Source organism: Rhinolophus ferrumequinum, chromosome 4 (assembly GCF_004115265.2).
Source record: "Rhinolophus ferrumequinum isolate MPI-CBG mRhiFer1 chromosome 4, mRhiFer1_v1.p, whole genome shotgun sequence".
Classification (NCBI taxonomy): Eukaryota; Metazoa; Chordata; class Mammalia; order Chiroptera; family Rhinolophidae; genus Rhinolophus; species Rhinolophus ferrumequinum.
The window spans coordinates 91,250,040-91,264,251 of record NC_046287.1 but is presented as its reverse complement, the minus strand read 5'-3'; the positions used below and the strand labels follow the sequence as shown (position 1 = coordinate 91,264,251).

At 35.7% G+C, this 14,212-nt stretch overlaps 1 protein-coding gene and 1 non-coding gene across 2 annotated transcripts in view; both read left to right on the top strand.

Annotated features, from left to right (window-relative positions):
• Window positions 1-14,212, top strand: part of FREM2 (FRAS1 related extracellular matrix 2) — a 164,465-nt gene that overhangs the window by 9,678 nt on the left and 140,575 nt on the right. The window contains 1 exon segment of the mRNA XM_033105058.1: window positions 1,276-1,365. Coding sequence (XP_032960949.1) covers window positions 1,276-1,365 — 90 coding nt within the window.
• Window positions 3,871-3,934, top strand: LOC117021856 (U7 small nuclear RNA). The gene has a single exon (XR_004422941.1). It is a non-coding gene; the product is annotated as a U7 small nuclear RNA (small nuclear RNA).

Below are 14,212 nucleotides of genomic sequence, written 5' to 3'. Positions count from 1 at the left end.
AGAAAATTGGGGGGAGTTATATATGTTGAGTTAGAAGTGACAAGCTAAGGGAGAACAAAACATTTTCAACTTACTTCACCTCCAAGTATCTCTATTAGCAAGAAGGTACTATTAACTATGACATCAGATTTCCCCTCCTCAGATGTCTGATTTTAAGCAAGTTACCTTTCAAAACTATATGAGCCAATGTAGAGTGTATGTTTCATGTCTATAAAGTGGAGCTATAAAAATTAATGGAGTACTTTGTTGATTCTAATACCTTGTATCACTTGAGATTATTCTTTCATAAATCGTTTTCTATGTATAATGCCTTTAAACTGCATAGCATGAACTTAGTAGAGCTCTTAGGAGATGGAAAAACCATAGAACACACACGAGACAAATAAATATTACATACCATTGTTGAAATAATTTTTTAGCTCTGATCTTGATTTTATGTAGTCTTGGAAATAATTACTTACTGATTGGCCCAGATCAAGTGACAGTCTATTTTGAGTATCACAGAACAGAGTATTTGTTTATTATGTTGTTTGTGTGCCATCATTAAGGAGAGGAACTGGTAAAATGGATGAATAAATTTTTAAAATTGAATGTTAGTCGATATTTGAAACAAACTGCCAGTGAATTTGTTAGCTGGAGTAGGGAGCAACAGAAAGAGCATTTCTGAGGCAGAATAACTTTTCCCTGTGAATAAAGGTTTCAGCTTTTATTAGATGTTCTCTCTGACATTGGGTAATGACAGTTATTTCAATCTAAGATTTAAAAAATAATCTCTGAATTTTGTCTTTCAAAATTTAGACTACTTAAAAACAGCCTGCTAAACCACAAGAGGTAAGAAAGTTAGCCTGAGAGAGGGCAGGGGAACCTTTTTCCTCTTAAGGCCAGTCCTACAGGGAGGCAAAGGGTGTGATTTCAGTAGTGCCAGGAAATCTGCCATGCCTTAAAATATCCCTCTTTCCACCTGTCATGGAGCCTGACATTCCATATTTAGGCAGTCACTCCTTTGGTGCATGAACATGCAAATGCCACTGGGTGGGGCAACACCTTGCTATTATTATAACCAAATTCTTGCAGTCTGTTTATCTGTGTGAGGGATCAGATTTCCATGAAACAGCTGAAATCAGGGGGGCTTAGAGATAGGAGAAATAAGATAGCACTGTTTCCCTTAGGAGAAGAAGGAGATGGTTACAGAAAAGGAGCAGCCAATAGGATGTATTCATAAGTCACCAATTTTGCCCCAGTAATTAATCATCTTGTTCTGTGGTTATTTTCTAGCTGACATTGATGACATGAAAATATGCTATGTTTTAAGAGAAGGGGCAAATGCCACAAGCGATATGTTCCATTTTACAGTTGAAGATGGTGGTAAGTATTGCACTCGCCTGTTAGTATAAACAAGGAATGTGGCTTTTATTGACTGCTCTTTGACAACTGTATTACAAGGAATCTGTGTATCCAGTATCATTTTATGCTCACCTGATTTTATACTGAGTAAATTTGGTATTTGCTATAGGACATCTTACATTCTCGATCTGGCAAAACTACTCTGCAATGATTATAGGTACATGTTCTAGTTATGTTATTTTTGTCTTATGATTTGTAAAGCACTAGAGAGAGATCTATATAATTAGGATTCCCGAGTCCAGTAGTTCAGATTAGGTTCTGCAGAGGCTTCCTACTTGAGGTGACAAGAGATGTTGGATTTCAGCTCAGTTCCTCTTGCAAGCCATGTGCCTACCTGGGTGTATCTGCTCATGTACAAATTAAAATGATGTGGCCTTTTTCTAATTTGCACATGGGTACTGTGTGTACTAATGCTGGTGGATAATATGTTGTAGTCACCAAGAAATCAGTGCTAAATGAATGTATGTTTTAATCTCACCAATCTCAGTTTGTCTAATGATTTTCTTAGTTAGGGGATATTGTGACGTAGTCTAGCTAAAATTTTCCTTGGTGAAGTCTGAAGATACTGCAGAGAGTAGTCTGTAGTCTACATCTCCTTAGCAATATTATTGTCATCAATCCCTGAAATCTCTGCCGCTCACGCTCTTTCAGCTCTTTTCCTAACCCTGTAAGTAGGAGAAAAAAAACAGCTACTTCTAGGTTGATCATAAAGATGTTTTTATTCTCACATGCTCATCAGAGAAGCAAAAGAATCCCAGGAACAATGTGTGTTGTGTGAACAGGACACAGGAAGTGAGGCGACATGTGTGAGAGAGAAAAGAGAGGGTGAAAAGAAATAATTCAGATTGAGTCATCTGGTTCCTTATGATGCTTTTAAAATGGCATACTATTATGTCATCTATCTGAAAGAGATTGCATGCTTACCCTTCATATTTTTTGAAGCATTAATAGCATTTGTTTAAAATGTCATTGGACACAGTATGATCACAGCTCTGAAAAATGACATTTGCTGGGTGTATGCCGGAGAGGCAAAAAAGTGTTAACTTGGGTTCAATTATTTCATTTCTACTATAAGTTAGATATTGTATAAACTTAATGCCTTTATTTTTATAGTAACCAAATCATAGTTTAGTGTTCTATATACTGAGAAGTGAATTTTAATATGAAACCAAGTATAAGAAGGAAAACAACCTATAAAAGAATAATCTGCTTGTGGAATCTTGCTGCTCAAATGAGAAATTCTATAGTCAGTAAACTTTACAATGAGACTAAAATAATTAAAATCTGTATAGCATTTCAACATTTAAAGACTAAATTATTGGTTCATGACACCATGTTTATCTTTTAGAATGACTCAATAAACCTCAATAGCAAAGGTATGATTTTCTTTAAATTGAAAAAAAGTTGAAATCGAATGGCTACAATTCTAGACATATAGCCTAATACTTTTAAAAAAATATTTTGCTTTTCTCTCTCTCTCTCTCTCTCTCTCTCTCTATATATATATATATATATACACACACACATATATGTAAATATGTATATATATGTGTGTATATATATGTATATATATGTATATACATATATATATGCCAAAAAGTGTATACAATTGGGAATTTTGGTCAACATTGCTCAAGCAGTAATCAGAAGTGTCTGGACGCTGATGGTAACCACTTGAGCACCTCTTGTAATTGCAAAAGTCAGACATGACTTGTATTCATCCTTTGTTATCGGTATATATTGAATATTATAATTTTAATACAGTTTTCCTTTCTTAAAATATGTATACATTTTTTTGGCACTATACACACATACACACTTTATTATTCCATGCATTTTTTTTTCCTTAGCTGGGTGGAATGATAGCAGTTACTTTAAAATTTGTATCTGTATTCAAACTTGGAAAACATTATGCAGTATCATATTTCAAAATATTAAGTTGGGAATGACTAGCTAAAGAGATTGGGTTTATTTTTGGATTTGCTGAAAATGTGGCTGAGCCTGTAAAGATTGTTTATGGAAATAAGAACTAAATCATTTCAGGAGCTTTTCAGAGCTAGAGTTTTCATGTGAGAGAGAATAGTCCAGAACTGTTGTTCTTTATGCTTCTCCTACCTACTGACATGGTATATTTATGGGGCTCAGAAAGATTCAGGCAACTGTGCAACAGAATTTATCTTAATTGTCCTGATATACGAAAACTTCCTTTTTACAGAATAAACAGAAAGACCTGCAAGATTAAAAGATGAGAAGTTACATATGTATTTCAAATTTATTTTAATCTGATACTTTTTTTTAAGGATTTCTGCAATGTCTTATAAAATATTCTAACATTTGAATGAAAAATGCAATGCTATTTAAACTTACAGAGTATCTAGAATGAAATTCTCTGGAAAGTGTGAGGTATTTCGCCAAACAGAAGTAAAAAAATATTTGCAATATTTGTGGTAAAAGAAAAATAAAGATAAGTGTTACAGCTCTTTTAGAATTTGTCTGGTAGATGTTCCTCTCCTCCCAGAAGACTGTCAATAAAATCAATCAATCATCAATCAATCCATCCTTTCTATAGAAACAATATTAATGGAATAAAATTAAATAAGGATTTTAAATTTTTGTGTTACTTAATTATATTATATATATGTAATATATATATATGTATATATATATATATATATCTTCTGGTAATACAGGCAATAATTTTGATCAAATATACTCTAGGAAAAATCTATTTTATAAACTATAATACGAGCATTTATTTTCAAAGTCTTCCAATTTAACAATGTAAATTTGATGAATAGAATACATGTCTATAAAAATACATTTATGATATATTTTGATGCTTCACAAAGAGGTGTGGGTCTCGGGAATTATGGCAACTGCTTAAATTTTATGAAAAGTATTTTTGTGTTTTCAGTTAGAGGGATCTATGTCTCAGAAAAGGCAGGTGACTTCTCCAATGCATTCATCCATCCAAGAAGTAACAGAGGTCTCTCAAGGGCACTTACTCTTCCCATCTAGGTGATGACAGACTTTTTGGACCAATGGGTTTGGTCCAATTCTAAGAGTCATGGGAAAAGAGATTGAGGAGAACAGAAAGCTAAAAATCTTTTGTTTCAGATTTAATTATATTATAAGAACCTGGCTAGCTACAGAATTCTTCTGTTGTGATGTAGTAATGGATTAGGACCACCCACTATTTATGGGATGGTGCTAGAGCAGAGTTATTCCTTTCAGTTTTGGAGGGCTTTGGGACAATGACCAAATGATAGGACTAAAGAGTACACTATTTGAAGAACAGATAATGTCAGGATTTTCACCTCAGGGAGTTCTACTGTGTTGGACTTGGTAAATGTTGGTTATTATAGCATATGTATACACACACACACACACACACACACCCCTTATATCTTTGGGTTCTTTCAATTAGACCTTAAACCTTACATGTGATTTATTATTGTTTATTCAATTTTGACTTCATAGCATCCCTGACAACTTGGTAAAAACAAGCAAACAAAAAGCATTATTATTCCTATTTGGTAGACAAGAAAACCGAGTCACAGAAATAGGTAATTGACCTTCCTCAAGTTGCATGACCAGCAGCTAGAGGCCAATTTGCATCCCAAACCCTTTCCTCAAAAATGATTTCAACACTTATTCAGGATAGACTGGAGAGATATGGAGCAGGATTCGAACTTTTCTGGGTTCTCCAGATCTAGTTTTTGGAATGTTTACTAGATGAGAATGAAATCAGGGTAGGATCATCTGATAGAAAGTTCTGTGCCCTCTGTAGTGTAAATTTTTGTTTTAGAACACTTTAAAGGTCACTGAGTGCTAAAATTTATAATATTCTTTCCTGGTATCATACTATAATTCTTTTTTTTAAAAACTACACATGGAAAAATATTTATTCTTTTAAAGTTTAAATAAACACAAATCAACCTGAAGGTACCATTTTATATATATTTTATCAATTAAATTACAAAAAAAAAAACCCTAGTTTTAAAAAAATCACAATACAGCGTTTATGATGATTACAGGTACACTTGAATACTGTCTGTGAAGATTAAATAGAAAATGCTTTTGAAGGAATATCTGTGAATATGTAGTTGGAGTCATGAAGGCTGTAATATTCCACTTGAGACATGGCTCAACAGAAGCAAAAACTTATAGGCACACCTATATCACCATGTAAAAAAAAAAAAAAAAAATCTAGAAATTAAATACCGAATAAAAATAGAAAAGCTTTTAGTAATGGTGTCAACATAACAAAATATTATGCAGCTCTTAAAATTCACATTTATAAAGTGTATCATAATATAATCTTAAGATGATCACTTCATAATGAAACATGTTCATTGGAATATTAGTGAAGAATATGAAAATAGACCATCCATCCAGGTGTTCTGGGGCCAGTCCACATATGCAAATTCATAGTAATTCATATTCTATAAGGTCAAACTCTGAAGTTAGGAAATGTGCTCCCGTTATCCGTGGCTTCATCTAAGGAGCTTGGGAATATGAGTATATGTAGCAGTTACCTATGGATTTAGCTAAGTAAACCCCCTTGCATTTCTTTTTGTTTTGATTTTTCCCCCCTTTATGTTTTCATGAGGGTAACTCATAATATAATAATAATAATAATACACACCTGGAAAATATGTTCTCCTTTGACAATTGCCTCTGAATTCTAATTCCAGATCTAGTACTCCAGAATTTTGTGGGAAGAAAAGATTATGTATTCTTTTATCCCCTTTCATAACTTAACATAGTATTTTTTCTAATTGCTCTCAGCATTAAACTCTGTAATTTTCCTATAAAGTATTCTAACATGAAAGTTTTCTCCTGTCCATTTTCATTTTCTCTACAAGGAACTCCCCTAGCTCTTTATTATGATGTGAAAACTAGTCTCACATAACTATTCCAGGTATGTCCCACCCTCAACCCTAATGACTGTTAATCACTCTTCAATACCAGGCTCAAATGTCATTTCCTCTCCAAAGTTGCTCTCAACATGACGACAAAGCTAGTAACACCCTTCTTTGTGCTTCTATCCCTGCCTTTATTTACAGCCAAGAATGTTGCATTCTTATTATTTGCTAATGTGAAACCTCCATTAGTAGAGAAGGAATTCCTTCACATCAAAAAAGGTGTCACTGGTCTTTGTACCATCGTGCCTACCCAGGGTTGACCACGTGGTAAATATTTAACAAATATCAAAATGAATGAGTAGACAAATGGGGAAAAGAAGCTCTTTTTAAATATAAGGATCAATTAAATAGTATTCTAATTAAAGCTCTTTTAAATAATTCCCAGTGTACCCTTTGCATTCCTTTAGAAGAGTTTCTTATCCTAGCATTAATTTCAATCCCTGTGGCACCAAGAAAGATTTTCAGTAAAGCTTTCACATTTTTAAACACATGAAATCAACTACTGTGAAAATTCCTTTGAAACTTTCAGTGAAAGAAACTTAAGATTGAAGAGATTCACAGTAACCACAAATCCAAAGCTCACTTTACTCTTAAAGAATTTTTTTCAGAAGAAAAAAGTTGTCAATATATTACATAAACAATTATACAATTTTAAAATGAAAGAGAGATAGACATTTTCTATAAATCTCTGAAATTTTTAAGTCAGCACCACTACCGTAAGTATTTTCAGTCACCCCCTATTTTGCCTCATGTGATATGAGACAACATTGTAACAGGTAGAAAAGTAGAAATCTGGATTAAGGTAAAGTATCCTCAGCCCTCATTAAAAAGTCATTATGTAAATTTTATTAGTTTCTTGTTTGTTTGCTTGTTTTCAGTCTCAAGGCCTCAGCATCAGACCCAAGATATTTATCTGGGGTCATAAGAAAGAATTAGGATATGTGATCATCGAGCTTGAAACACTGAGTGGAAGGCGCCCTACAAAAATTGATTTGCTGCTTCCTCCTTTGAATTCTCATTTGATATGAACATGCAGTCAAAGAGAGTTCTGTCTCCTGGTTTCAGTCCTGAAACGGGGGTGTCAGACATGATAGCCACATTGGTCATAATAACATATCTGGTCCACAGCCAGACATTTGGTGCTGCAGTCTTTGATTATGCCTTAATTCCTATGCTATCGAAAGATATAAATAACATCTTGACATAGTAGAAGAAGTTGCAGAGTCATTTCAGTAAAAGAAATGTCAGTTAAGGTTGAAGCTTTCAGATTTTTGTTCCATAGGTGACAATTGAATATTCAGACATGAAAAGACTGGAAGCTCTTCATTCTCGTTAGAAAGAACACAAGTTTGTGCTTGAAGGTGACCCGTCACTTCAGGGTTTTGGGCAACGGCATTATTGATAATTAGCTTGAATTTAAAGCAAGGGCTAGAAAAATAAAAATAAGTGCAGTAAGTCGGAAAACAAAGTCTGAGTACAAGCATTAAAAGATTATACAGACATATTCAGCTTAGAGAAAAAAGCAAGCAATAAAATTAATTGCTAGTGACATGAGAACCAGAGGAAAGACACTAATGCCTTAGGAAGTTATAATAAGACAGTGAAGTAATGTCAGGCACTGATACAAATATTTTTAATCTGTAAGGGAGCATAAGATCTAGTAGATCCTGGGAAAGGGTGTTGGCTACTATGGCTAAGTGTTTGTAAGCCTTTCTTTTTCCATTGAGCAGTTCAGAACTGTTCAAGTCATCAACGTCTTTCTATGCCAGGTCTCTACCTTTAAACTCACAACTCTATAAGTGTCTGTGAAAGAAGTTACACCTTTTAAGTAGAAAAGTACAAACTCAATTTTATTTATTGAGTTATTATTCTATAGGTTCATTTCAAAAGTATATATTATATGGATGTACTATTTTTATTGGCTTTAGTTTAGAGGAAACTTTTCTTAAATTGTTAAATCTTTTAGTGACTATGTATCCCTGTTAGTCATATTTCTAGAGATTTAGCATGATTCTTTATTTACACTCAAAACAAATGATAGTCACCTTTTAAATATTAAGCAAATCTTTCATAGGTCATTAAAATACCATAATCTCAATTCAAATCAAATATTTATTTGTGGAACATAGTATATAACTCAGGAATATTTTTGGAGTACCCATTATGTTTCAGACATTTATTGGGACCTATGAAAAGAATGGTGAGCATAACAGTCGTTATCTTTAATATTAGGCTCCAATAGGTACAGATGATGAAACAGTGGGCCACTAACACATTTATACACTGTTTAAATTATTGTGGAGGTTATCATTAAATCCAAGATAGAGATACAGCTCTTGGGAAGGTGACTTTTGGACATAGATGAAGCTGTGCCAGGAAAAAGGGAGGAAGTACTGTTCCAGGCAGAGGGAAAAGCATGTGCGAAGGCACTGAGCTTTGAGTGTTCAGTGACTAGAAGAGCACCCATCAGCATGCCTGTAGCTCAATTAACAAAACAGAGTCAGCAGGAAAAGATGCTGTAGACCCCGACTGGAGCCAACTGGTGCAGAGCCTTACAAACCCATGACAGTGATTTAGAGTTTGTTCTAAGGGAAAGGGAAACCACCCAAATCATTTTAAAGCAAGGGAGTAATATGTTCCAATTTATGTTGTGAGAAGACGACTCTTGCAGCTGTAGAGAATCACGGGGAAGCAGCAAGGAGAGATGTGATAGGGAAAGAAGAGGACAGGCTTGTATAATTTCAGATCTCCATCTGTAGGATTTATTGATGGGTTGGATTATGGGGTAAGGAAATAGCAGAATTTAAGCATAGTCTCGGTTTCTTGACCAGCGGAGAATGATGGTGCCGTTCATTGAAATGGAAAAGACTAAAGGAACATGGGAAAGGTTGAAAGGAGGAAATGAAGAAGCCAACTTGAACATATTAATTATGAGATGTCTTACTTCTTTGAAATGTATGCAGGAAGTCCAGCCTTTGACCCTGCTTATCTTCCCTTCCATCGTAGCTAGAAGCACAGCCTTTGGAGTTAGAACGGAACAAATATTGGTTCTGTTGCTTGCAAAAATTGGTGCTATGACCCTGAGCCAATGACTGAATCTTTTTTAGCCTCAGTTCCATTTGTAAAGTGGGAAAATAGTACCTAGCTAATAGGGTTCTTGTAAAGATGAAGTAAGATAATTCATGGAAATGGGATCATTCATGCAGCACAGTTCCTGTTACAGTAATGACTGCAGGTAGCCACTGCTGCTGCTCTCTAGGCCACTACTATGAGGGTTTCCATTTCTTCCTCTTTTTACTCTTTTCTTTCTTTTTTTCTCTTTTTTTTTTTTTTACTTTTCCTTGCTTATTTCCCTCGTTTTTTTCCCTTCACTCTTTTTCTTTCTTTGTTCTTCCTTTCTCTTGTCTTTCTTACAGCAGCGGTGTGTCAAGTTTGACTGTTAAGTATGTTTTTGGTGGAGAGATATATAGGGATACAGTTGGAAAATGCTGAATATTTCTGTAATGCCAAGTTTAAAGGCCAATAATGCCTCCAAAGTTATTTCATTGTTAGTAAGTAGCTAAACTAAGATTTGCAGTAAACTAATAATACTGAGTTTTCCCTATGGTCAAATAATGGAAATACCAAACGCTGTATCTCTTGAGCTTGGTTTGCATGTTGGAGTTCTCCATTCTAATGATGGGAAATAGAAATTTTATAGGCTTAATGGTTAAATATTGTAACCATCAATATTTATCAAATATTGCTTTTATCAAAATATAGCACTGTAAAACATCTACAAAGGATAGTATTGATTTCAAGTCTAAAACACGAAGCCACAGCAGGCTGAAGGCACATATAAAACACCACGTTTGTTCAGGTCTTGGAATAACCTAAATATATTTAGCATGTAGAATGCTGTAGTCTCCTCAGCTGACAGATGTTTCAGTTAGTGTTGTAAAGATAAAAGCAATTAAATAAATGTACATTTAGGAAAATTAGTAAACTTATATAACAAGAAGAGCATGTATTTTGAAATTCTCCACTTAGATCATTGGAAAATAATAAATGCTGTGGATATGTACGAGTATATTACTCCTAACATGTTCTTTAAAAGCTGAATATTGCTTATGTGAATGATTCATAATAAACAGATACTTCTTAATTTTGTGCAAAAATGTAAAATCTTTTTTCCCTCTGATATTACAGAAAAACTGTCTGCTTTTTAAAATCTTGTACCTCTAATGTTTTTATAAGTAATGATTGGATAATATATGGATTTTATTTAACAGATGTAACAAACTTTCTACCTGATAAGTATTAAAGGCATGTGTCTTTCTGGAATATCCCAGTGAGATCAAAGGAACAGATGTCATACTTAATCCTGTTTGCAAATAAGGAAAAATAAAATTTATTGAAGTTTAACTTAGTGATAAAGTGATGAATGAGTGAACAACACAAACAAATAAATATAGATGTTTTTATTCTTGTTTCACAAATGTAAATTAATTTTGTAACGTACATTTCATAGGATCAAAAAAAAGGGGTAAATGAGAAAAAACGTTTTCCCTAACATTCTGTTTTAGAACAGTTGGTGTAAATTTACCAAGATTATTAATTTATTAATCTGTTTCTCCCCTAAGAATCAAAAAAATTGGTTGCCAAGTAGCTGTATGTAAGCAATTTTTCACTGAAGGAATGACAGTCAGGTTAAGAAAACAGTGCACCTTCAGATGGTTTACATTTAGAATTCTTGCATTGTTATGGTAGAAGATTCCAGAATAAATCATTCAGTTATGGATGGGTATCATTTAACTAAGATTCACTCTTTGCAAAGGGTGTGAGTATTCTTGGTACTAAGAAATTAAAAGAAAAGATTAAAGGAAAACAATTATAAGCTATGTTTGGTTTTCAATTTAGAAGTACTTTTTATTTTTCATGTTGATTTTGAACCAAGCTTGGAAAACAGCACCCTTTAATGAAGGAAGTCAGGGTACAGTTTTCCTCTTTTTGTTTCAAGAGAGCTCTGACTACATTCTTCCCTGACCTAGAGAGCTGAAGTGCCTGCTCTCCATTTCTTTGCTGGTTTCCTCAGTCAGAAGTTTTAATTATTTCATCTTGGTAATGCCCCACCTGCTACCTTGAATTCCACTAATACAGCTGTTAGAGGCATGAGCTGAGAACACTGAAAACAGTGTTTTCGAGCATAGCTCAAGAGAACCACTTCAGAAATTAAAAATAAAGTAGTAAAACTGGTCAGTAGACTTAAGAAATCCAGGAGACAGAAAAGAACCATTTTGTGTTCCCATAATTCTTCTCCTGCTTTATTTTATGCAGAAATTGCCCAAAATTAAATGCACTGCATCATTGCTGTAGAATTAAGAGAAGTAGGCTACCTTTAACCATTTAAGACATTGTTAATAACCATTTGAGAAAAATTTATTCTTGCTACCTAAATCTCAAGAGTCTTTTAGTTTCACCATGCATGTCTACCAGTTAATAAATCCAGTCAATTTTACCTGCTTCCTGAATTTCTGTTGAATCTGATTTCTTCACTAAATCCATGGCTATTGATCCCATTAGAACCATACTGAGGTTTATCTTCAATGATTTAATAAGTATACATTGCTTAAAATGACTGGCACACAGCAAGTGCTCTATCAGTGTAAGCCATTTCCCCACTATACTATAGTATGATGTCCATGAGAACCAGGATTTTTATCTCTGCTTTTCACTGATGTGTCCTCAGTGTCTGGCACATACCTATAGATACTCTATAAATGTGTGTTAAGTAAATGAATACATTTTTGCTAATGTGATTCTCTTAATGCATCTTTGTCTCTTGTCGCTTTCCCCTCTGATCCAGATATACTGTTTCCATAGTTGCCTAAAAATATAAATGTGATTTTTAAATTGTGTCTTTGAAAAAACTTTTACTCTCCCCTCTGCTGCCACAGTTAATTTTCTAAAGTGCAAATCTGATGCCATTTTTACTTTTCAACTCTCAAATGCTCTCTACTTAGGTGCAGAATAGAATTCAGACTCTTCTTGATATACAAACTGGTCAAGTCTGTTCTGCCCACCCACACAGCCTTCTCAGGACTCCCACACATGCCATGTTATTTCATGCACTCCTGCCTTTTCTTTCTTCCTGAATATCTTTCTCATTGTTTCTGCACAAGAATCAGTCCAGATAGCACATTTCTTCCTGACTTTTTCTACCCTTGTCCTTATAGTCAGACATAACTTCCTATGTGTTCCCATAACTACTCATATTTGTATCCAGGGATGATATTCAAAATATTTATGTATTCATATATCGATCTATATAATAATTTAAATCATGTCATTTGCAAAAGTATATATATACATACACATGAATGTGTGTGTGTGTGTGTGTGTGTGTGTGTGTATGTGTGTATCTCCAGTGCTTGGAACTCTGTGTCTGGTAAATTTCTTGTCTCTAATCTGTTTAGTTCTTTTTCTGGAGCTTTGTTCTGTTCTTTCATTTGGGACGTGTTTCTTTGTCTCTCCATTTTGGCTGCCTCCCTGTGTTTGTTTCTATGTTTTATGTAGGACCTCTATGCCTCCCAGTCTTAGTAGAGTGGCCTTATGTAGTAGGTATCCTATGGGACTCAGTGGTGCAGTCTCCTTAGTCACCAGTGCCAGGTGCTCTAGGTGTGACCCTTGTGTGGGTTGTGTGTGCCTTCCTATTGTAGTTGAACCTTGGTTGCTGTTTGCACATCAGTGAGAGGAACTGACCCTCAGGCTGATTGTGAGGACTGGCTGTGACTACAGTGGAGGAGCTGTAGTGTAAGGGTGGACCCAACAGAGCAGGTTTTGCTTTAGCAAGGCTCTGGTGTCTGCCCAGTCTGCACTTTGGGTGTATTGCTTTTGGAGGTGGCCAGGTGATGTTCTGTCTTAGACTGAAGCTGGCCACCAGGGGTGCCATCCTTGGGAAGGAACCTGCTGCAGTCCAAGTTGAGCCCCAATCTGGACTCTGCCCCTGTGCCCTGCCTGGGTCCATCTGATATGAGCCACAAAGCAACCTGCTGATGGCTGCTGCCTGTGCTGTGATTGAAGATTCCTTGGGAGACCAAGCCGTGAACAAGACTGGCTGTCACTAGCGTCAGGCTTAGGACCACACAGACAGAGGTACAGAATATGCCAAAGCCAGATGCTGCTTGTTTCAATTGTGTCAACCTTTGAGAGATTTTAGGAAACCTGTTTCACATGAGTGAAAACAGGTTGTTTGTATGGAAAAGCCACTGGAAGCAGCTTGGATGTGCCCAAAAGTTGGGTGGGGTGAGATCTCAGGGAATCACTAGGACGGGGCAAGTGAAAGGTGATAGCCAGTTTCATGGAGACTCAGATATGGCAGCCACCTTTGTCTGCACACAGGGATGGGAGAGGGCTCAACAAAGAAACAATGGCTTCCGCCAGCTCCTCCGTGCGGGACAAAGCTGCACCTCCAGCCTTCACCTTTAAGCCAGACAACTCAGTTTCCCCCCACCCCTTTATGTCCCTGGTGCCTTTTGAGCTGCTGCCCCAGCACTGGAGCTCAGAGTGAGTGAGTCCTGAGTCCATCAGCAAGTAATTCTGCACACAGGCCCTTTAAGAGGAGCGCCTGGGAGTGCAGTCACTCCATCTCACTCAGCCACAACCTCCACTGGTTTTCACAGCTGGGACTTCTCTTCCCAGCACTGGAACCTTGGGTAGGGAGCCTGGTGTGGGGCTGGGAAACCTCAATCCTCAGGGAAAACCTCTGTAGTCAAGATATTCCTCCTGATTTATAATGATTACACTTGGATGTGGGACCAGCCCATTTTGCATCTCTGCCCCTCCTACCAGTCTACGGTGGCTTCTTCTGTATGTCCTTAGTTGTAGGGCTTCAGTTCAGC